The sequence below is a fragment of the Carcharodon carcharias genome, chromosome 12 (assembly GCF_017639515.1).
Source record: "Carcharodon carcharias isolate sCarCar2 chromosome 12, sCarCar2.pri, whole genome shotgun sequence".
NCBI classification, from domain to species: domain Eukaryota; kingdom Metazoa; phylum Chordata; class Chondrichthyes; order Lamniformes; family Lamnidae; genus Carcharodon; species Carcharodon carcharias.
The window spans coordinates 104,591,336-104,615,139 of record NC_054478.1 but is presented as its reverse complement, the minus strand read 5'-3'; the positions used below and the strand labels follow the sequence as shown (position 1 = coordinate 104,615,139).

At 40.5% G+C, this 23,804-nt stretch overlaps 1 protein-coding gene across 5 annotated transcripts in view; it reads left to right on the top strand.

Moving 5' to 3' along the window:
• pgap1 (post-GPI attachment to proteins inositol deacylase 1) overlaps positions 1–23,804 on the top strand; it is a 189,151-nt gene that overhangs the window by 117,045 nt on the left and 48,302 nt on the right. For all 5 annotated transcript variants that reach the window (XR_005944544.1, XM_041200460.1, XM_041200459.1 and 2 more), the window contains exons 20-24: positions 8,657–8,750; positions 10,591–10,681; positions 10,809–11,006; positions 12,738–12,873; positions 22,950–23,000. Coding sequence is in view for 4 of the 5 variants with exons in the window: in XM_041200460.1 (XP_041056394.1) it covers positions 8,657–8,750; positions 10,591–10,681; positions 10,809–11,006; positions 12,738–12,873; positions 22,950–23,000 (570 nt within the window). In the remaining variant the exon portion in view is untranslated. The remainder of the gene's footprint in view (positions 1–8,656; positions 8,751–10,590; positions 10,682–10,808; positions 11,007–12,737; positions 12,874–22,949; positions 23,001–23,804) is intronic.

Here is a 23,804-nt window from a genome sequence, read left to right as displayed (position 1 = left end):
CATATGAAGATCAGGAGTAGAATGTTCCCAAAAAGCCAGATGTTGCTGCTATTTGTATATTATCTGACTCAAACAACAGGCTAGCTTTGTTAAGAAGTGTCTTGTTTTTGGTCTTTTAATTAAAGATGATTTTTTCTACTTCAGAAGTTATTGGACGATGTGCAACTCTCTTCATAGACGTAAGCTGTGTTTGATACAGCAGCTGGTTCTTCTTGTCAGATGTTTTATTTCAGAGCAAATGAGCAATAACCATGGGTATATATTACATGACAAATGGTACAATATTAATGAAACACCTATGATTTCTACTTTAGCTATCATTGGAGATTTAATGAAACTGCAGGTGATTACAGGTCATCTGATTGTTGCTCCTTACCCCTTGAATCAACCTCAGTTAAGACTCGATGAGAGATCTGTACCGACACATGCATGAGGTATTTGGTGTGGTCCATCTGCGCATTTTGGTGCCAATTCCTTTCTCTGGCCACACATTCTGGAACATTACACTCGTGTTGCCCTCTTACACCTCCCATGTAGATAATCATCTCTTGTACCATCTGATAACTTGAGACAAAAATGTTACCCTGAAATGGGCCTTTGAAGATTTAAGACATGTCTGAACTTTGCTGTCATGAACATTAAGGGAAAAAACATTTTATTATTAATTATTATTAATAATAATGGAAATGAGTACTTATTTTACTGTTGGTAGATTGCTAAGTTAATACACAACCACAGAGCCTGAATTCATGAAAATATTAGGACAAGGTGTGGCCTTTCAGCCCTTCATGCCTGTTCTGACAATCAACTCTTGACCTATCAGCCCCTCAACTGCCTTTGATACATACCCATTGACACCCTTTACCGAACAAAAATCTGTTGACTTCAGATTTGAAAGTTTTAATTGAGTTAACATCCGCATCCTTTTTGAGGGTGAGAGTAGTAGATTTGCACAACCCTTAGTGTGGAAAAAGATAAACCTTGCCAGTTCAGAACATTGTGTGCTTTAAATTGCTGCTGGCTATTGGAACCACAGACTGTAAACAGATCTGCGTGTTGATAAAACTTCATGCCGTAGTTGTTTTGAAAGGCTCACTGTTTGTAATAATAGACCTATAAACCATTTATATGTTTGGGAGCAAGGTTTCTTCAGATACTGCATATGTATAAGTCACAGCAGCCATATTTCTTCAGCCGGCATGGTAGTATATTCTAAACAAAACATGAATATGTAATTTCAAACAAAGCATTAGTTTAAATATAGTTATGTTTACTAATGTTTCATTCATGAGTTTGTTAAAATAATATTCCTTTTGCTGATATTGATTCTCAATCTCCACTGTTCCCCTTCACAAACCATGAGAACCCATTAGAAATACCTTCTTAAAAAGCCTTCTTGTCCACCACACCAAACCCTAGCCAGCTTTTCTGAGTCATCCTCCTTATTTTATTTTCTTTCTCAAACTAATCAATTTCAGTCATCTTTCTCAAATTTATGCTCTCCTGCCTTTCTCCCAACAGAGAAACTATCTTGAGTGCATAATAGCCACCCCCTCAATGTCACCACCCCCATAGCCTTTACTGCAGTGTCCCGGTCACCAACAAAGCCACCCCTGATTGCTTCCTTATATGGCACAGCACCCATATCTCCCTGCCCTCTTTCAACATCACTTACTTCTGAATATATCCTGGAAAAAAAAATCAAAGGAAAGTTACTTAATAATGCATACAGTTCAGCCTGCATGGTACAACTTAATTAATTTATGACAATACTCTAGCGTGTTATTGTTCAGCATATTGGCAGAGTTTAGCTCATTTCACAGTAAATATATTGCTCTGATGAAGGCTTTGGAAACCTATGCTCATAGATAAATAGTCCAAGCATTGTACTACTTAGGCACAAACTGTAAGACACTCTAGGCAAGGGGACAGACCATTTGTGAATTTAAACCACAGGTTGATACTTGAGCCAGAGCTGCCCATTATGTAGAATATTCACATACACTGACAAACTGCAGCTCCAGCAGCAAGCATTGTAGTTAGACTTTTTTTTCAAATTTGCCAGTTTGAAGACCTTGATATTGGTCTAGATAGAATAGATTTGGATAAAGAATAGATTTATTTTGAGAATTTCACTATCTAAGATTTCATGGCTGCAGATGTGCCTTTGTCCATCAGCTGTAAACCATGATAATCCCCCTTTGGGAGGGGAGGTGAAAAGAGATTTTATGTAGTGATCTGAGTTCCCACTATGTCACAGTGACATCTGGTAGAAGGCCCATCAGTATAAGGCTTTGCATCACTGCAAGTCCAATAAACACACTTTAACGGGTTTGTAAACAAGCAGAGGATACAGATCATTCACAAAATTACAAAATAGGCTTTGCTTATACAGCAATGCATAATCTTCCAAAAAATTCTGTTGACAGTCCCAGAAGTAAACAAGTATCATGCAATTTTTTTTCATCAATTATTCCAAAAACTACTGGAGAATCTCATTCCAACCTTGATCTTAGAAACTGAAGTACTTCAAGAGTGTCAGTATTGGCTCAGTAATAGCATTCCCACATCTGAGTCAGAAGGTTGTGGGCTCAAGTCCTACTCACAAGACTTAACGCAAAATCTAAGCAGAAACTCCAGTTCAGTATCAAGAGAATGCTGCACATTTGGAGGTTTTGTTCTTTGGCATCCATAATTAGCCATAGCCCATGAGGGGCCATAGCTACCATCTCTGTTCACTGCAATTCTGCATGCCGCTGTCATTCCTCCCACTGTCCAGTTTCTGATGTTGTTCACCCATCCAATCCTTAGCCAACCTGGCCTGTCCTTTTCTGATGTTTCATCTTCTATTATCACCAACGCCTGACTCTCACCCTGCCTCTTCCAGTGGTCATACTTTCTCAATTTTCTTCACTTCAGCTAAAAGCCCATGAGATGCTGGGACTCTAGTTTTCATTGGTTCTTCATTCCGTCCAGCTGATTCTAAAGGCTCTTTGCCAGTTCTCAAAAGCTGTAATCCCCTTCACATCAGCCTGATTGAGGGTTCAACTCTCGCACCTATTCAGCACAATGCTCCAGACTAGGAAATTTGCAACTTGGTTTTTCAAATGCAAAAGTTCTTTTAACTAAATGCTAAACTTGTCTGCTGAGTTGAACATAAATAATTTTATGGCACTATTTCCAACAAGAGCAGAGTTCTCCCTGTTGCCCTGGCCAATATTTATCACCGACCATCATTCCTAAAACAAATTAGCTGGTTATTTATTTCATTGCTGTGGGTAGGAGCTTTCTTTGCACAAATTGGCTGCCATGTTTCCTATGCTGAACAATGACTACAATTCAGGAGTACTGAATTGGCTATAAAGTGCTTTGGGACATCATGAGAGTGTAAACACACACAATATAAATGCTAGTTCTTTATCTTTTTTCCTTCACCTATGGTCTCTCATCAGAAGTTGCAGTTTTCTTCTTTTGTGCTTGCTGCTGCTATTGCTGCTATTGCCTTTAACTGATAACTTTTCAGGTAGGTGAAAAATTCAAAGTGCTGGTTCAAAGCACTGTTAATTTAGCAATTTAATTGGTAGCTTTGTGTTATTTGCTAGTTCAGCATAGGTGTTTCCTATTAACCAGTTGAGAATTGATAGATTTCAAATAAGGCATGATTTGATAGAATATTCCTGAAAAGAGAGACATGTTGCTGAAGCTTTTCATTTTGCGCTTCCCAGGACAAACGCAAGAATGCCAAATTTCAAACATTCATAATAATTTAGACTACAGAAGAAAAGGGTGCTAATTGGTTGGCAAATCAACTCTGATTGGCCGAGGTGTGTCATGGAGAAAGTATCAGGGAACTAAGTCTTCCAAGCTCTGAGGTAATACATCAAAGGCACAAGACTTTAACATTTATTTTTGTTTGCAATGAATGGGTCCCTTTGTATGAATTTATGTTGCTCCTAGCAAGCATCAGTGAGCCATGTCATGCGCTTGACTGATTATCTTAAATTGGTTGTTAGTATAGCTATTTTCGCACTCACATTCAGCTACACTAACGACCAATTTAAGATAATCAGTCGAACTTGTAACGTGGCTCATCTACGCTTACTAGAAGTGATGTGCATTCCTACAAAGGGACCTGTTCTTTGCAAACAAAAGGAACGTGTTCAAGTCCTGTGCCTTTTTTGAAATAACCGGGAGCTTATGGAGCCTATAGTTCCCTTATGCTTTTGCCATGGCAGCACCTTGGCCATTCAAAATCGACTTGCTAACCAATCAGCACCCTTTTTCTCCTGTAGTAGAAATTATTGTGAATGTTTGAAATTTGGCATTCTTGCGTTTGTCGTGACGAGTGCAAGATGAAAAGCTTTGGCAGCATGCCTCTCTTTTTAGCAATATTCAAGTTCTATACTACCAAGCAACTGCATGATTTCATTACTCAGTCTTCTACTAATAATCATTACTCATTGGTGGTTCTGAAAAATCAAAGTGCATTTAATTCTTAAACTTATTTTAATTAGCCAATCACTAATTTTTGCTTTTGAACTTAAGATGCCCTAACAAATGCGTATTAGATCCAGCATTTTAAAATATCCTGTCAGATGGATTGTCTAATTTTGGATGCATTTTGCAATGTCATAGTAATAAATCTAACATTGTCATGAACTCTGTTATGTTTCATCATTGAAAGAGATGTGCCTTTTTCCTTAAAACAAATGATTTGACAAAAGTTAGAATTATCAGCCGTATGTGTATGGCTGCTATGAACATTGTTTTAGTATTTAATCTATATTTAATTTTGATTATCTATCTTCCTGAGGTTTATTTGGAGAAAACCAGTTTGTTGGGATAACTAGTTTGAGAGCTAACAAAACCCCATTGATAGGTAGATTTGCTCCTTACTGTTTTCCTCCCTCAGCCACTGCACCACGTGACTTCTCACCTTCAGTGATTTCAACCTCCATCTCAGCTCACCATGCTCTCTCTTCTGAATTCACTGCCCTCTCATCCTCTCTTAATCTCTCCCTCCATGTAGACTCCACAACTCATTCACTATCATCCCCTTGACCTTGCCATTTCACATCGCCTTGCTACTCCTATCAGATCCCACCCTTCACTTCCTTTTATCATGCTCCACTCACATCTCCCTTCCACCTCCCAACGTTACTTCCTTCTGTGTCCATCCCTGGAAAAATTTATCCTTAAATTCTCTTTCAACAGCACTTTCAAAATCCCAACTGTGTAGCCTTTGGCCCTCCATTCATCACAATATTTTGGCAGCTACAAATTGGCTCAACCATACCATCACCTCCACCTTTACCTTAGTCCCCATTAAAACCATTACCCTTTCTCACCCTGGCTCCTGGTACGGCCCTCATCTCTGCTCCCGTAAGTTCAAGGTACACACAATTTAATAGATATGGCGGACAACTGGTTTAACCAACCAACTGATAGATTTGGCTGGACCGCTAAAAGCACCAATGGCGCCTGCTGTTTTCTGCTAAAACTGCACTCAATTCTAGAATCATCCCAGAAGCAAAAGTAACCCCTATATTTATTTCTGTACTGCGAACCATGTTCTTAAACTCCATCCTCAACACAATAAGTGTGAGGAGCAAAAGGTTTCTTTGTCAATAACATTGAGACCATCCATTTAGTTGCCTGTCATCGCTTCCCTCCCTTCCCTTAGCTATCAGCCCAAATGTCCTCTGTTCATGAGGTCCTCATGCTCCCTTGACCCCACTCCCTATAAACTACTGACCACTCAGCTTCCCTTCTTGGTCTCTATGCGAGCTGATTTTGTTAATGGTACTTCAGGTACTGTCCCTCTCTCTTTCAAAACTGCTGTCACCATCTTATCCTCAAAAAACACCCCTTAATTCCACTGTCCTTGCTAGCTACTGCCTCATCTCCGCCCTCCTTCTCTTCTACAAAATCCTTGAATATGTTGTCACCGCCTTCTAAATCCATGTCTGTCTTTCCTGGAACTTTCAACTCCTGCCACAGTACCGAAATGGCTCTTATCAGTGTCTCAAATGACGACATCTCTGACAAAGGTAAACTATCCTTCCTCACATTTTTTAACTTGTCACGGTTGAGCATACCATCCTCCTCCAACGTCTCTCCGCTGTTGTCCAACTGGATGGAACTGCACTCATCTTGTTCCATTCCTACCTATCTAATTGTAGCTAGAATATCACCCGCAATGGCTTCTCTTCCTGCTCCCGCACTTTTAGCTTTGATGCACCCCAAGGATCTATCCGTCCTTGGGCCCCCTCCTATTTCTCATCTGCATGCTACCCCTCAGTGATATCATCAAAAGCATGGTTAGTTTCCAGATGTACGAGGCCAATTCCTACCCCTACCTCACCATCACTTCTCTCGACTTCTCCACTGTCACTAACTTAATAGACTGCTTATCTGGTTATGGATAAACAGAAATTTTCTCCAATTAAATATTGAGAGGACCGAATCCATTGACTTTGGTTCCCACTGCAAACTCCATTTGACTGTGCCGACTCTATCCCTCTGAGGCTCAACCAGACTGTTCACAACCTTGGTATTAAACTTGATCCTGAGCTGAGCTTCTGATTACATATCTGCACCGTCATCAAGACTGCCTATTCCCACCTCTGTAACATTGTATGAATTCACCCATGCCCCAGCTCATCTGCTCCTGAAGCCCTCACCATTACTTTGTTACCTCAAGTCTTGACTATTCCAAAGCACTCCTAGGTAACATCCCACATTCTACCCTCCATAACCTTGAGGTCATCCAAAATTCTACTGCCCATTGTCCTAACTAATACGAAGTCCCATTTACCCATTATTCCTCTGCTCACCGACCTGAACTAGCATCAGGTTAAGTTACGTCTCAATTTTAAAACTCTTGTCCTTGTTTTCAAATCCTTCTATATTCTTACCTATCCCTACCCTAATCTCCACCAGCCCTACAATCCTCCAAGATATTCGCCTCTTGAGCATCACCAATTTTAATCTTTCCATTATTAGTGGCCGCACCTTCATCTGCCTGGTCTCTAAGCTCTAGAACTTGCTCACTTAACCTTTCCAGCTCTTTCCTGTACATCTTTCCTCCTTACGACCTACCTCTTTGACCAAGCTTTTGGCCATCTGCCCCAATGTCATCGTATATGGCTTGGTGTCAAGTTTTCCTTTATAATTCTTCTGTGAAAGAGCCTCAGGATGTTTTATTTTGTGAAAGATACTCCATAAGTACAAGTTGTGGTTGGTTGGAGCTTCAAATCATGGCCAAACAAGTACCTCAGGTGAAGATGGATATTTAAAAGTATTTTTGGGAATATAGTGGTATTCTGTAAAAAAATGTGTGTGTGTGTGTGTGTGTAATTAAATTGGAGAAGGTTAGTAAAGACAGCTTGTCTGTGGGAGCAGAGAGATGAAAGATAAAGGCGCTAGATGCATGCATTTGTAATAAGAGGCTAAGGTGAAGTTGAGCGTATGAGTAAATAGGTTGGGTTTTAAAATTTGCATTAGATGAAAGGTAAGGACTTGACTTTTCAGCTGTTACATTTCAAAGGGAGTTTAGAAGTTACAAGGGACTTCTACAGCTTACAAAGGTTTCATAGGCAAACAAGGGAGGGTTATTAAATTTTATTTGATCTGAAAGTGGAGACAATAGGAAACATGAAAGATTTTAATATTTTGGAAAAATTAAGTTCAAAGAGGTGCGTAGAACAATGGAGTCTAAGATCAAAGAGGGAAAGGATACTTAAGGAAAGATGTTTCGTTGAGTTGTTGGCTGTGTGGGGGAGATATCCTGACTCGAGCTGAGAAAAGTTGTGAAGTTGAAGCAGCCTTCCAGTTTCAAGCTGGAAAAGCCTTTGTTTTCAGAGAGCAGTCTGTTTCTGAGCCTTTCTTTCTGGGATTTCTACAGCAGAGTGGAAGAGAGCGAGATGTGTGGTATACCTTATTAAAGTAGCAGCAGTTTTTGCATTAAAATCTTGGTTAAAATTTTGGTTAAAATCTATAAGGGAGCTATTGCCAAATAGTTTACTTGTGTTTCTTGACCAAGTGGGAATTTTTGGGGAATGTTTTTCAAGATTCTTTTAATGGTGTAATATTAATCCTGTTTGCTTAAGCTTCTTTCTTCTTCTTAATAAATCTTTTCATTTTAAAATCCTAAAAGTGTTACAGGGATTCTATGCTTCTGGGATTAGTAGCTTTCCCCTTGTTTTCAAAATACAAAAAAAAAGTTATGATCAGTAAGACAAGTTTCCCTCTGGGACTTGGTTTGCTCAGCGAATAACATCGGCTGTGGTCGTAACACTCATCGACCATAATAATAAAAGCAAAATACTGTGGATGCTGGGGATCTGAAATATAAACAGGAAGTGCTAGAAAAACTCAGCAGCCCTGACAGCAAGTTCCAAAGAAGAGTCATATTGGACTCAACATTAACTCTGTTTCTCTCTCCATAGATGCTGTCAGACCTGCTGAGTTTTCCAGCACTTACTATCTCATCAACCATGTTCTGGCTATCTGAAACTGACTATTTAGCCATTTAGTAAAGCTATGTGGAGCAACGTGTGTTAATTTTATACTTGCTAAATGCATAACTGCAGCTTTTGTGTTCAAATATAATCTTGAATAAGCTTACTAAATGAATTGTTGCAATTTTTTTCAGCTGATCAGATTCCATGGTATATACCTGCCCGTGTATGTTGTCGCAAACATTCTATTAGCATTTGGAAGACAATTAATGCATCTTTATTCTGAAGGTAACAAACAAGTAAACACCTGTAATGCTTTTTTAAGTAGCCAATTTATATGTAAACAAGATTCTCACGTGATGCTCCACATAATATGTAACATCAATGTGCTGCAGCTTACAGGGACAAGAAACTGGTGCAGACTCCTATGCTGCTCACTTAGCCACATTTGCTTTGCAGAATCTCAATCGTATTATCTTCTCAATATGGTTTCTAACCATTTCTTAAATTAGTTCAGTGTTCTGACCACTGCCATTATTTGCTAGCAGCCCATTTCAGCTGTTGAAAAGATTATAGGACAGGTTTGGATGGATGACAACTGTAGAGAAGCATAGCAAGATAACCAGGCTTTTTTTTCTCTTGAATGAGGGCAAAAGAATGGATGGAATCTCCATTTTGCCACCTTGGCTTACCAGAAGGCGGTATGCAAGAGGATGGCATTAGTAGATAGTCCAAAAGCAGCTTGTCCATTTCACCATATTGGATACCAGAACAATATAACCTGGGAAGGACATGAGAGGGCAGTATACTTGGAGCAGAAGGCTGGAAAAAGATAGAGATAGCATATTCCATTCACTTTAGCAAAAGAGCATTTAACTCTGAAGCAGAAAGCTGGCATTTAAGCCCATGTAAACCACTTCTGCATTTGTCGCAGTGTTTCCAGACAACTGACTAGAAACTGGAGCACTAACTAGCCCTGCTGTCCAAAAGCAAAGTGATCAGATAGTTTCCATCTTTAGTGGACGGTGGAATGTATGGTGGCTGGAAGAGGAGTACTTGAAGGAAAAGTGTATACATTTATTAAAAGTGTGATCATGACTCTAAATTTGTCAGTTGCAAGGAACTTTTATTCAAACTACAGTTACCTCTCCAAAATTCAGCCTCTTTCAATTAGAAGTTTGAGAATTTCATATCTATTTTCATTAGTTCTTACGGGTCTGGGTTTCTTTTCTTATTGCTTGATTGGTTAGCTCAATATGGCTATGAGAAGGCAGGGTATTCCAGTTCAGGTAAGGGAAAAATAGTGTGCATTCTACCTGAATGATGTCTCCTAATAATCAACCACAGGGACAGTAATATGGCCTTAGGTAAGTCTATAGACCACATTTCCCAGCTGTCCTGGGAGAATGAGTTGGCACTGTGTCCCAATATAAGGCCGAGAAATGGGAAGATTATGTGAAAGATATAGGTTTGAGTGGGACATTAACACCAACCTGGACTGGCCTGAGTGTATATTCTATGTAATCCTATGTAATATACATGGCAATATGAAATTACACACTTCCCTATTTTTAATAATGGGCTAGATTTTGCAGTCAGTGGTGAAGCGATGGCACTTGCTACTGAACAAGAAGAAAGCTACCCATATAGATGTAGCAATCTCTGGCAAGGATTTCCCCTTTCCCAATAGTAGTTTAAATCTGACGCCAAGTCAAGGGGATCTCCAGACTCCCCAACAGCAATAATATCAGCATATGTGGTAAGTAGCCAACCACAAAGTACTTTCACAGACTGCAAACCAGAAAATTTTCATATAGCAAAATAAATGATTGACTGGATTAGAGTTTTTCAGGGCTCATAAGGATGTTAAGCAGTAATTATGAACTTAGAATGCTGTTTAAAAACTCAATTACATCTCAATTAACAAGGTGTAACCTTCTTGTGGGTTTTTACAGCTAGACTAACAACATAAAAATGGAAGTTTTTGTCAATTTGCTGATTACTCATGAACTGCAGTCTCAGGGGACTTTAACATGCATCCACTGGAGAAACTGGAATCACAGACAACGGCTTTTGGATTTCTGTGTTATTTTGCGAATTTTAGAATATAATCATTTTCTGTTTGTAGGTCACTGTTTGGATTTCAACATTGCCTTAAATGCGGCAGCAAAACCATACAAAGTTATTCCATTTGTCAATCTTTCTGTGTTTCTTTTAAGGTAAGCAGTTGAAATTCGGTTTTGAAGTGAATGAAAAATATTTGAATTTTGATTTGTGTTCTGAATTTTGTTAAATTTCTAGCTTTGTTTCTACTTGCTAATTGAGATCGAGTTTTTTTTTTTACAGATATGACTGGTTTAAGGAGATATGGTCTTTACTAATGCTGCCTGAAATTGACATCCTTACTTTAAATGAAGAAGGCAGCTGCTACCCAATGATATCTATTCTCCTTTTTTTATTTGGAACAGCTATTGCCTATTGGAATGGAATATTCTTGCGTTTGTTACTTAAACAGCTTTCCTTCTTGTGGTCAATCTTTCACAGGTAAGGCTTCTGTCAACTGAACATGTGCAGTGGATGGGGAAGGGAAAAGAAACTTCTGTTTGTAGTTTTTCATACATGACTACAAGATTATTTAAAATTAACACTGTATTCAATGCGGCACGTTTCCGATATCGAGAAGGAATGAGAGCTTAGTTGAGTATCATATTCTGGGAGGATGGCTCCTTTGCTCTTTGTTCAATCACATCTCAGCTTTCATACTTCCTTCTTTGGTATACATTCCATGTGCACTGATGGAGTGTTTCAGTGCCAGAACATGCTCTAGCGGTGGGGAGGAGGAGTGCAATCAAAAAGAGAGCTCCACTCTTTCAAGCTTGCAATGACACCTAAGCATCAACCTTCATGACATTGCTATTGTGTGATCTTGCTCGCAGCAGGTTAACTGTTGAGTTTCCTACATTACAACAGTGACTACACTTAAAATACATAATTGACTGTAAAGGGCCCCCACTGGCAATCAAAAACCCAGTCCTTGGTCCCGAAGGGATATGGGGAGCAGGAGGAAACGTGGAGTTGAGGCAGAAGATCAACCATGATCTCAGTGAATGGAAGAAGAGGCTTGAGGGGCCATGTGGTCTGCTTGTTCACCTGTTTCTTATGTTCTTAATTGGAAATGAAGGATTGAGCAAGAGTTGATAGTGACAAAGAAGGCAATAAAAGGTGTATGAACCATACAGAGAAAGAGGAAAACAAGAAGAAAGGAGATCAACAGGGAGGCAGTTAACAACGGGAGAAGAGAGAAAGAAATATTTTTGTGAGCAATGCCATGAGAGTTCAACTAGTAATGGGTCAAAACTGCTGAATTCTGCTTGTGTGAATGAGGTTTAAACCTTTGCATTTATCATGTTTGCTGCAATAATGAAAGAATCACACAGGATATGATATTGAGCCATCAGTACGATCACTTGAGTTATGCTGGAATTTCTCACAACCTAGGTATAAACAAAAGGATTTGAATTCTTCCTATGCCCATAGCATACCTTTGTTTTCCATTCTGAATAAAGCTATTAGTTTTCTGGGATGACTAAGGCATACAGTTGCTCAATGGATTGCAGTGCATTGTTGATTTCCTGTCATTTTTTGTCAACTCTTGGTAATGTACCTTATTGTTAAATTCAAGCATTTTAACCAATCTTAGATCTGTTGATAAGGTTAGTTGACAGGATGATGAAGGACAGGCCACAGACTATTCTTCAATGACAGTTCTTCACTTTTTACTGGAGCCTCATGCTAGAGCTTACATTAGAGTATACCCATCCACGCTTAATAACTAGGACTCTTAGGATGTTGTTTATGTATGTAAAGAAGTAGATTGCTTTGGCAAGAGTTTTAATTGTGCCACTTCAACTTAAGGTTCCATAGAAACCATGAGGCAACATGAGACCAAAGATTTGCTAATTCATTTGGCTAATGCATAGAACAATTAAGAAAATTTCTGTTCTGTTACTGAAGTGAATTATTTCTATCAATTTAATGATTAGGTGTACAAAGGAAAACAAGATGTTCTGTTGTGTAACAGAACTGGGACAAAATAAGCCAAAATAACTTGTTGAAATCATTTGAGTTTCACAAAGTGGTGTTAATGGCAAGACTTGCTTTTCGGGAAACAAAAAGATCTAAATGTTCCGAGTAGATTGAATAAGAATTACATATTAAGCTTAATTTTTACAGATGAACACTGCTCTAGTGTATTTTATTGTTCCCATCTTGCAGGCCATGTATTATTAAAAATGAACATAAGCCACTAAATTTTCGAAGTTCCAGTATTATGATTCTCCTGCTCTTTATCACCTGGATCACCTGTGGTGCTGCGGCCCTCATACTTGGTTACATTCTTTATATTGTTAAGGTAACATTTGTTTATTGATTAGCTGTGCCATTAAATCATTCTTAGATGATCTAATGTTCTTGTAAAATTGTCCAAGGTAATCATCTTCATTTTGTAATGAAAACTGACCTGTTGTCATACCATGGCATTTATTCAATGAAAAATATACGCTTCTAAGCCACTTTTGAAAAATCAGAATTAATGTATTTCTTGACCAAGCATTGCATATTGCATTAGGAAGAGATGCATCACTTAATTCTTGTTTATATAGTCATAAAGCATGATTAAGGAAGATAAGTGACTATTTCCCCATATTTCATTGTTTAGCAATTCTGCTCCATTTTGATGTTGTTTATGTAATGCATGATTCCTCAACAGAAGTTGGCCGTTGGACCAATTTCCAAGCATCTCCCAGTCTTGATTTGCTGGGAGTTGCCTCATCAGTGTATGGCCCATCCAAAATTGATTTGGCGCTAATGAGAGTTTGTGGGCAGTGATGCACAATATTGAACAAAGCATGGGCTGCAATCTACAAGTGTTCAAATGTGGCTTAAGGTAAAACGAGTAGCACTTTTCAACTTGTTTTCACCTATAAAGATTTGCCATGGCTTCTCTCTAGTTTTGTGGTGCTATATCAGATTCTGGAAGTGCTAAAGGGGAATGAAGATCCGTTACATCATTGCACTACCTCACTTTTCACTATAATTTCTGGAGGCCAATGGAAGTGTAACACTCTTAAAATATTGATTGAAGATGGGACTGGCTTGCAGATCATTTTGTGGTGTTCAGAGTGTCAGACCCAAAATATGTGCATGGGAAATGGAAGCTTCCAAGGTTATTAGGTAGCAGTAAGGTCATGGAAAGGTCACAGAGGTGGAATTTCACCCATTAATGAACTGTTCATCATTTTCTTTCCCCTGCTTTCACTTGGGCTCTTATGAGCCTTTGTGCCACTTATACAGCAATTTTTACATACAACATTCATATATTTCACAGTGGAGATTGCCTTAAATGAGACATTTGAAAGAAGAGGAGCAGCAGCAAAGCGGTTATGCCCAGCCCAGCAATTGTTTTGCATCCACTGCTGATAGAGGTGATTATGGCTCACTTTGGGACACGTTTTATACCGCCTGGTGAAAGCGACTAATAAACTATGGCTGGAATTTTCCATTCCCATTGGCGTCATGGTGGCATGAGTGGACATCAGTGTATGGCCCAATCAAAATTGATATTGACACAATGAGAGTTTGCGGGCACGCACCTGCAGTGATGCGCAATATTGAATAAAGCATGGGCTGCAGCATGGGCTGCAATGTACAAGTGTTCAAATGTGGCCTAAGGTAAAACAATTAGCAATTTTGGAAGTCCAAAAATTGGCTTTATGACGTCATAAAACCAGGTTGCAACTGCCCGCTCCGCAAGTCAATGGCAGGCGGCCTTTCCTGCTGTGCACGTCAGGAACATCATATTTGTACATCTGCATCTAACTATAAGCCCTGCTCACTGGAACCATCCCCCCAGGTCAAATTTATCGCCCACGTCGCCAAGAAAGCACACCAACCCGGAACACGTTTAGGCAAGCGCGAGGTGCAGAAGACAGGACTTAGCATTAGGGCATTGCTCGCATCACGAACATCGAGGATCAGAAGATGCTAGAGCCCTACAGTGATTGGACCCTGGAGGGACACGTGCATCGTATGCTGGGTGGATTCTGATGGACATGGCTCCGCCATGAAGCAGCTTATGGAAGGTGGAAGGTCACCGTTGATGTCTGGGGTATGCTTCAGGACACTAGTGTCTTGACCATCATCGTCTACGGATAATTGTCGAGGGGGTGGAGAGGAAGGTGTAGTTTTGACTGGGAGAGGGTGTACCAGGGGTATGAAGTTGGGAGGAGGGAACGAGGGAGTCAGGGTGTTGAGGTTGGGATGGGGGTAATGAAGGTGACGGGGGGGGGTGCATGAGGTTGGGCGCGGGGAGTACAGGAGAGGACGGTGCAACTGGGAGATTGTGACAACTGAGGAGATAGCTGTAAGGGAAGGAGTTTGGGGGGGAGGAATGAGTTTGTCAGGGGGAGGAGAGAGGAAGGGGTTAGTGGAGAGGAAGGAGTAAGTGGGGGATGTCCAGGTGAACATGCAAGGGAGGGGTCTGTGGAGTCGATGACTGCCTTCTGGGAAGCGAAATGAGGGTGGGTGTGGTAGGGGGGATGGTGGGAATGAGAGAGGGCAGAGTGAAACGGTAGGGCGGGAGGGTGAGGGTGTAACAGTAACAGTAGAAAGAACGGCAAGGGTGGTTGGTGGGAACCTGGGGACAGACATAGACCCTGGGAGTAGAAAGGAGGAGGCCAGGAGGTCAGTGTGGATGGGGATGGGATCCTCTGGAAGATTGGGAATGTGCATGTTCACCTGGACAGAAAGGGGTTCTTGCTGGTAGGTGACAGTGGAGAGGTGGAAGTTGATGCCAGTGGGGTCAACAGTGATGGGGGAAAGGATGTGGGTGACTGTGGGAAGGGAAAGGATGTGGGTGACTGTAGGAAGGGAAAGGAGGGGGAGCTGAAGACATAATTCAGAACAACTTGTAAAATCAAAAATGAAAGGAACCTCGTGTTGGGCAGGCACAGGTGTTGCATGGGATCAGTGGGTGGGCAGAGATGCAGGGCAGCTCAAATGGACAACTGGAAGAGAACCCCAGCAGGCAGCATTGAAAATGCTCGGAACAAAGGCTCCGCATGTGTGGGAGAATGCTTGCCTAAGGCTCCAAAAGACCCTGCCACACATACACTTCTCCCTCCAGAATCACTGGTGGGCCAGCTGTGTGCAGCTAAACTGCTAATGGGGGGAGATGTAGTGGAGGACTTGTGAAGCCTGTAAATGAAGGTGAAAGACACCATTACACATTATTCAGTGAAGGTGAATATATTTTCAGAGTGACAAAATGTGTTCACCCATGCAGCCACTTTTGATCAGAAATTCTTAACTTTTCTAGACTACCGCTCCTTCTCAGTGCTGCCCTGACATCCGCAGCAGTGGTGGAGACAACCTGTGAAATGGTTGGCCCTGTTGTCTCTGATGACTTCGACATGGGTCCTCTGGAGAACCGAGGCCTTGAGGGCCCCGGCTTGCTTTGGCTGTCCTGCTGTGGGCCGGCTGCTCCCTCTGCAGTGACAGAGGATGAAGCTGAGGGTCACGGGCAAAGGGAACTCGGAGGGAAAGGACAGCCTCTGAGATTCCTGAGTGGATGATCCAGGGGTGTCCAGCTGCTACTCTTCCCTTCGGGTGCCTGAGGGCCCAGCCTGACTTCTTGAAGGGAAGGAGGGATGCTGAGGTGCTCCCTTTCCCTCTTGCATTACAGCTGTAGAAATTCAACCATGTTTACCGCGATAGAGTGCAGGCCTACCCACATCTTTGCACTCTGCTGAACCAGCGTCTCCATGGCATCTGCCACCCTTCCCTTGGAGACCTTCATGCACGCACATGTGGGCATCACTTCATCAGAGAGCAGGCGGACACACTCCTCTGACTCACGAGCCGCTCTGCTGTGGGCTTCCAACAGCTCATCCTGACGTTTCCCTGTCTTCTGCTGACTCTCCACAATGAGTTGAAAGGCCGAATCCAAAGGCTTGTCATCTGACTCAGACCTCACAGATGCCTCTTCCCCAGCAGTCCTCCATGTGTCAGAGAGCTCGACTGAACCTGCCTCCTCCTGCTGTGGACACGTGTCCATGCGGTGACCACCAGATTGTGAACCTGAGCCTGCTCTAGATCGAGGTTCCACCGAGGTGTATCTCTCTGGGCTGGTGGAAGGTGTGGGTAAGTGCTGTGACGGGTCTTCCAGGCTGTTTATTCCCAGCTCTTCAATGGAGGTTGTGTCCTCTTCGCTGGAAGTGAGGGCTTGGATGGAGCTGAGGGACTTGCTGGCTGAGAGTGTTGGTGGCTTGGCAGAGCTCCCTGTGAACCACAGTGGAGATAATTAATGCATGACAGCAGTGCCAAAAGCAGGAGAGAGAGCACTCACAGTTGGATTGAGAGAGGGATGACGTGGTGCAGGATCCTTACGTGAGCGTTCGCCGTTGACCTCACCACCTTCGCAGGCATGGTCCACGTCTTCAGCAGTCAGCACGATAGCACGCTCCTCAAGGTGAGTGAGGGGCCTAATAGGGCCACTCTACCCCCGGGTCTGAGACGTCTCCCTAATGTTGTGAACCAACTTCTCCTGCATTAAAACAGATGGAGAGAGTGTGAGCAGGATGCATGGCTCTGCATAGAACCTTTGTGCGGTGACCGGAGCCGTGGACGTTATGAAGATGCAAGCTCTGGAAGATATGAGCCTGATGGCAGTGTGAGGGTGTGTGTGAGAGTTAGTGCTGTTGTCCCTTGAGGTGTGAGATCCCTGTATATTTGTGATGGGTTTGTGAGTTGAAAGTGATGAGAAGAGTAATTTACCCTGGCGGAATGGATGAGCGTCCTCTTCCTGCACTGGGTGGCTGTCCTGTTTTGCAGGGCATTGACGCTGGCTACTGCTGCAGCTGCCTGTCATGCTGGATTGGTGACCTTGCTTGCTGACCTTCGACCAGAGTGGGGGTAGATGACATTGCAGAGGGCTTCTACTGCATCCAATAGGCGTTTCAGGGAAGTGTTGCTAAATCTGGGACAGCATGTTTCCTTTCTTTGGCAGCCATCAGTTCCCAGCAATTTCCTATCCCTTGAAGAGTGCTAGCTCTTTGCAGGAGTGGCCTTTAAATATGTCACCCCATTTACTGAAGGACAGAGGTGATGTTGGGGTGGGTGAATCAGATGCCGCCCGCCAGCGACCTGATGTGTTTCCTGAGAATGCATAATGAATGAGCCAGGAATGGGACAATATGGCATGAAAGCCCGCCATTGCAGCCAGTGGGTAAACATCCTTTTTCCTGCCTGCTACCCAACTTAGTGCAAATCTGGGACAATTCCCCCCTATGGGTTTGATCATGGTTGCATATGCTAAGTAAGCAATTACATTCTGTCTGAAACTGCGCATGAAGGAATATAACCAAATGCTGGAAGGTTTACATTTCACATAGCCTTTACTATTTTGTATAATTCTAGATGACCAGCTCTCAAATGGCTCCTTTCCAGGCTGAAGGGCCGAACTTCTTCCTGTCTTTCCTTATAACTTTCCTTATAACACCGGCCTCACCGATCAGCCTCACAGTTCTTCTATGCAGTGCTCCCAGTACTTGAATATTCTTAGCGTTTCGGCACCCAGAACTGGATGCAGTATTCAATGTCTGGTGTGACTAGAGCACTGTGTAGTTTGATCGGAATTTCCTTTGACTTGTTTGCACTATTTTGACTTTGAAGTTCAGTGTTATATTGGCTGTCTTTATTGTTCTTCATTGACTTGGATATGTCTTCTTTGACTTGAGCATCTGAATATCATCCTCTGTCTGCTCCATCTGTTTGAGCTTTGTCTGTGTTTCAGCATCATTCATGGAATTCATGTTACCTTCCTTTTCACAGCACTTTACACATGTCTGCATTGCATTCCACTTGTCATTGCTGTACACACATACATATTTTGTCCAACCCTTTCTGTAATTTCAGAACTGCTTCCTACGATTCCACTCCCAACCCCACACTTTAGTTTGGTATCATTGCAAATGTAATCACTTTGAGATCAAGTCATTTACTCAATTATAAGCAGTAGTAGTCCTAACACCAAGTCCTTGGATACCTCACTCTAATCTAGCCCCCCAACCTGGCACCTCTAATGAATACTCAAGTACTTTCTAAATGTAAGGCAATCTTTTATTCATTCCTAGAATATATCCTGACAATCCATAATTTGAGTTAGAATATTAATATTTTTGTGTGAATTCTGCAAAATGTTTATGGAAGTCTAGATACACCATATATGAGGGCATCCAACAGTATAGTAGTCTTCAGGGTTAGTCAAGCAGGATGTTCTTCTTCTGAATCACTTTGGCTGCAGTTTATTAGGTAATTATTGTACAGATAATCGTCAAGTTTACTCCTGAATTATTTTATATGAAATAGAAGTTGCCGTGACGGTTTTGTCCACATCATCCAAAACTCTGTCCTGACTCGCAACAAGTCCATCACCCCTATACTCACTGATCTACATTCACTCTTGGTTTCACAACGTCTCAGTTTAAAAATTTTCTTCCTTGTTTTCAACTCCACCCAGTGTTACAAACCTCTGCAATATCTGCCCTTGTCGAGTTCTGACCTCTTGAGCATCCTTTATTTGATATTTCTGCAATTGAAGGCCACGCCTTCAGCTACCAAAGCCCTAAAATCTGAAATTCCCTCTTAAAAACTCTCTATCTCTCTGTCTCTCTTTTCTTCATTAAGGCACTCCTTATAACCTACCTCTGACCAACCTTTTGGTCATGTGCTCTAATATCTCCTTATGTGGCTCGGTGTCAAGTTTTGCTTGGTAACACTCCTGTGAAATGCCTGGGGTGTTTTTACTTCATTAAAGGCATTATTATAAATTTAAACCTTTTTGAACATGTGTGTCATTTTAGCCTGTTTCCAATCTCCAAGTACCTTTACTGTGCCTTCTGCATCTCCTTTCCCATCCTTTTTGGACATGGCATTACATTAGCCTGTTTCCAATTCAATGGCACCATTGTAATATTTAACAACTCCTTCAAGATCACTGCTGATGCCTCACAGCTCTCTTACTTTCTATCTCAGTATAGGATAAATCCTATAATATAAATAGTGGTTTCCTCTACATTGGAGAGACCAAACGCAGACTGGGTGACCGCTTTGCAGAACACCTTCGGTCTGTCCGCAAGCATCACCCAGACCTCCCTGTCACTTGCCATTTTAACACTCCACCCTGCTCCCTTGCCCACATGTCTGTCCTTGGCTTGCTGCATTGTTCCAGTGAAGCTCAATGCAAACTGGAGGAACAGCACCTCATCTTCCGACAAGCACTTTACAGCCTTCCGGATTGAATATTGAGTTCAACCATTTTAGATCTTGAACTCCCTCCTCCTTCCCCAACCCCTTTCCATTTCTTCCCCCTCCTTTTTGTTTTTTCCAATAATATATGTAGATTTTTCTTTTCCATTATTTTTAAATCTATACTTTTTATGCCCTTTTAGTCTTATTTCACCCCACCCCCACTAGAGCTATCTGTACCTTGCTTGTCCTACCATCCATTCTTAATTAGCACATTCTTTTAGATAATATCACCACCTTCAACACCTCTTTGTTCTTTTGTCTGTGACATCTTTTGGTTATCTCCTCCTATCACTGCTTGCTTGTCCCAACAATCATCCCCCTCCCTCCCCCAAACCAGCTTATATTTCACCCCTCTCCTATTTGTATTTAGTTCTGTTGAAGGGTCATGAGGACTTGAAACATCATCTGCACTCTTCTCCGCCGATGCTGCCAGACCTGCTGAGTTTTTCCAGGTATTTTTTATTTTTTGTTTAGGATAAATACTGTCCACCCCTGAGGATTTTTTTTTTGTTTTCAATCCTTTTAGCCTGTCTTGGATTCCATTTCATCCCTGTATATCATTAACTCTGCTTATGTTATCATTATTTGTACAAAGGACATGTTGCTCATGTTACAATTTATGAATACTTGGAGGATGTAAGCATTTAGAATATTAAATCTCATCTTCTTTCAACCTCTATTTGTATATTTTAAAATTTTCTTCTTTAAGACTGCCTTTTACTGTTAAGTTTCTTATCTAGAGCTATGTCTTTTTAATGTCCTTTACTCTCTGGATATCCTTTTGACCGGAATCTAAATTCCACTAACTCCCTTCACCTTTCTCCCCTGATTTGTGAAGCTTCTTTTTCCTCCTCGTTTAATTTTAGTTTCTTCATTCATTTAGTGTCATGCTTGTTTAGTCTATTTGCTCTACAGGACCATGTCTTGGTAGGTGTTTCATTTCTCTACTTGGCTGTTGTTGAGCAAAAGAAACTTGCTTACACTGTTCGTTTATTTCTTTGAATTTAACCTTTTTAAAATGATATACCTAACTCACTATTAAATTGTCAATTCTGTAATTGTTATCTCCTAATGTGCCTTGATTTTCATTTACAGTATGTTGTCTGGATTACCTATCATCAAGTCAAAATGTGTGCTGCATTCCCTCCAACTGGGTCATGAAACATTATCTTTACCAATTTGGATGCTGAGCCATTTAGAATCATAAGAATCAAATAATGATATAGCACGGAAGGAGGCCACTGTGTCTCTATCAGTTCTTTGTAACAACTATCCAATTAGTCCCACTACCCTTCTTTTTTACTGCAGCCCAGCAGTTTGGGTATTCCTCATTTATATTTAGCTAATTAATGTCACCCGTAGAAAAAGTATTACATTAAGTTTGAGAAAGAGCCAAGGTTTTCAAACCGAATTTTTAAACTTGTGAAGAAATAAGTTGTAAGACAAACATGTGACATTGGACTGAGCTATTAGCCAGTAAATCTCCAGAAAAACAGTGGGAGCTATTCAAAAAAGTATTAGTACAATATGTAACTATTGCACACCCCAAAACTTATGCAATCAAGCAACTCGGTCAAAATTTGAGGTACGGTGAAGTATAAAGCTAATGGAAGTGGCTTTCACAAATGCACAGAAAGGTGGTAATCCAGCAGACTGGAATTAATACAGAAAAAACAAAGGGACACAAAGAAATTGTAAAGAGCTACAACTATGAATGTAATAGAAACTAGCAGGTAATAGAAAGACTAGTCGTAAAAGCTTTTGGAAATATATTGAGTAAGAGACTGACTAAGGGGGATGTGGATCCATTAATGACAGAAGCTACAAACATTCATGAAACTGCGTTGTATTTTAGGTTTTCCTTTTTTCTTGGCCACTCAATGTTTACCTGTTTCTGGCATCCATTTCCTGTATGCATCTTTCCGTCTTTGTGTCCACATTTGCCTGGATACTACATTCTGCTCTACAATCACTGTTGTCTCAGATCCAAATTTATCCCAACTCTTCTTTCCCACCTACCTACTTTAAATTGATCTCTTAAACTATATTCGAATGACTCACTTTTCTTGTTTCCATTTTATTTATATGCAAGCTGTTGATCCTCTTTGTCCAAAAAATGTTCCCAGTTATTATAAAGGCCGCATCATTACTTTAAATTAATGCTTTACTTGGGTGCTGCCCTTTTGTTTCCCTCCGGCATCCCATTTTAAATTAAGTTCTCTCCTGTTAATTTTGTTTCACTCTGATTCTCTACATTTTAAATACACTTCTCTCGATTGGTGGCCTTTTAATTTTGAAATGAATGTTCCTTTTTAACAGACCCCGCTTTGTAATCTGCTTCTAGCTGGTGATGGCATTTTACTTTTCCTCAATCAGGTGCTCACCTTTTTATAACCTTAACTCCCCTTTTCAAGTTATCTGATCTCTGCTGCTTCTTTCTGCTGATTCAAGGATTTTAGATGTTTGATGAACGATGAAATGCTGCATCTTTTCAGTTAAATTATTTCGTTATCATGCCTTTAAAATGTCAGAGGTTCTGGCAGAGAATCTAGTCTTCCTTTGTTCTTTTGCCTTTTTCTGTGCTCTTCGATTTCTGTATATAACAATGTTGTTGCATTGCTTCAGACAAATCTGAGAGCCCTCCCAAGACGTACCCATGTCACTCAAGTGGAAGAAAACAGAGTTAAACAGTAAAGGACATAATTTAAAGAAAAGCATGCAATTTTCCAAGTACCTTAGCCAACATTTCCCTTCAACCCATACCACTCAATGCAGATTAACTGTTAACACCTCATTATTGTTTTATTGTTCACAGGCCATTATTGCTACAAAATTGCTGCCATGTTATGCGAATACGATGGTTATTGCATTCCATAAATAACTCATTGAGTAAAAACTTTGATATCTTTAAACATAATATACTATGTAAATGACAGTATTATTTGTATTTTATTATGTGATTCATTTCAGCCATTGCCATAAATTTAAACTGTATATTTAAGATTTTTATGTGTATGTATTTTAAATTAAACAATTTGACATCATTATTGTATCAAATGTTGGTAGATAGCAATTAGTTATAACTAAGTGCCCAATTAATTAACTTGAATTTTCCCCTAGGTCTTAAGCCTGCAATCTTCAGTGTGCACAATGAAAGGCATTCTTAATTTGGTATGACTAATTTTTATTTTTGGTACTTTATTATGTTAATGTATAATTTGTAAGCATTGTCTTTATATGGGATATTTTCATCATTTTCTGGCAAAAACAAATGTCTGGTCAGAGCCTCTAACTGCATTATCCTTAAAAATGTGCCAGAGTAAGTGGTGAGCTGGCATAATGATTTTATTATTGCTGTTTTACAGCCTAACATAACCCTCTGATGAAAATCTGTGTGTAACAGCTCTTTGGTCAGCAAGTTTGATCCTGCAGTTAATGAGAATAAATTAGTTTTCTTTTTGTAAAAAAAAACCTTTATTTATTCACTTGTTCTATTTATAATTAAAGAAAAAGTCCAGAATATAAAACGGTTTTACTTTTTCATTATTGTAGTTAATATTGCCATATTTCAATATTGCTGGAAGAATTTTGAAAATATATTAAGTTTGAAGGAATAATCTTAAGTTACCAACTGTATGACACACTTGTTCTGAAATAATAATATGTAAAAAGAACAAAGAAGAATATGGAGATGATAATTCACATTTTCACCTTTAAAAATATTTGACAAATTTGGATCTGACTTCCATAATTTCAATTGTTGGAAAAACAGGAGGCTCCAGACTATTACTTGGATCACACTCATTTAATTAAGAGAACAGGTCTTGTAAATGTAAGAATCACGTCAGTAGAGGATGCCACATATTTATTTTGTCAATTCATTTACATTGCTGCTTTAACCAATGCACTTGTTTTTATCTTGCTCTCCACCTCAGTGCAGGAAATGTTCATTTTGACGTGATGTGTTTTTATTCA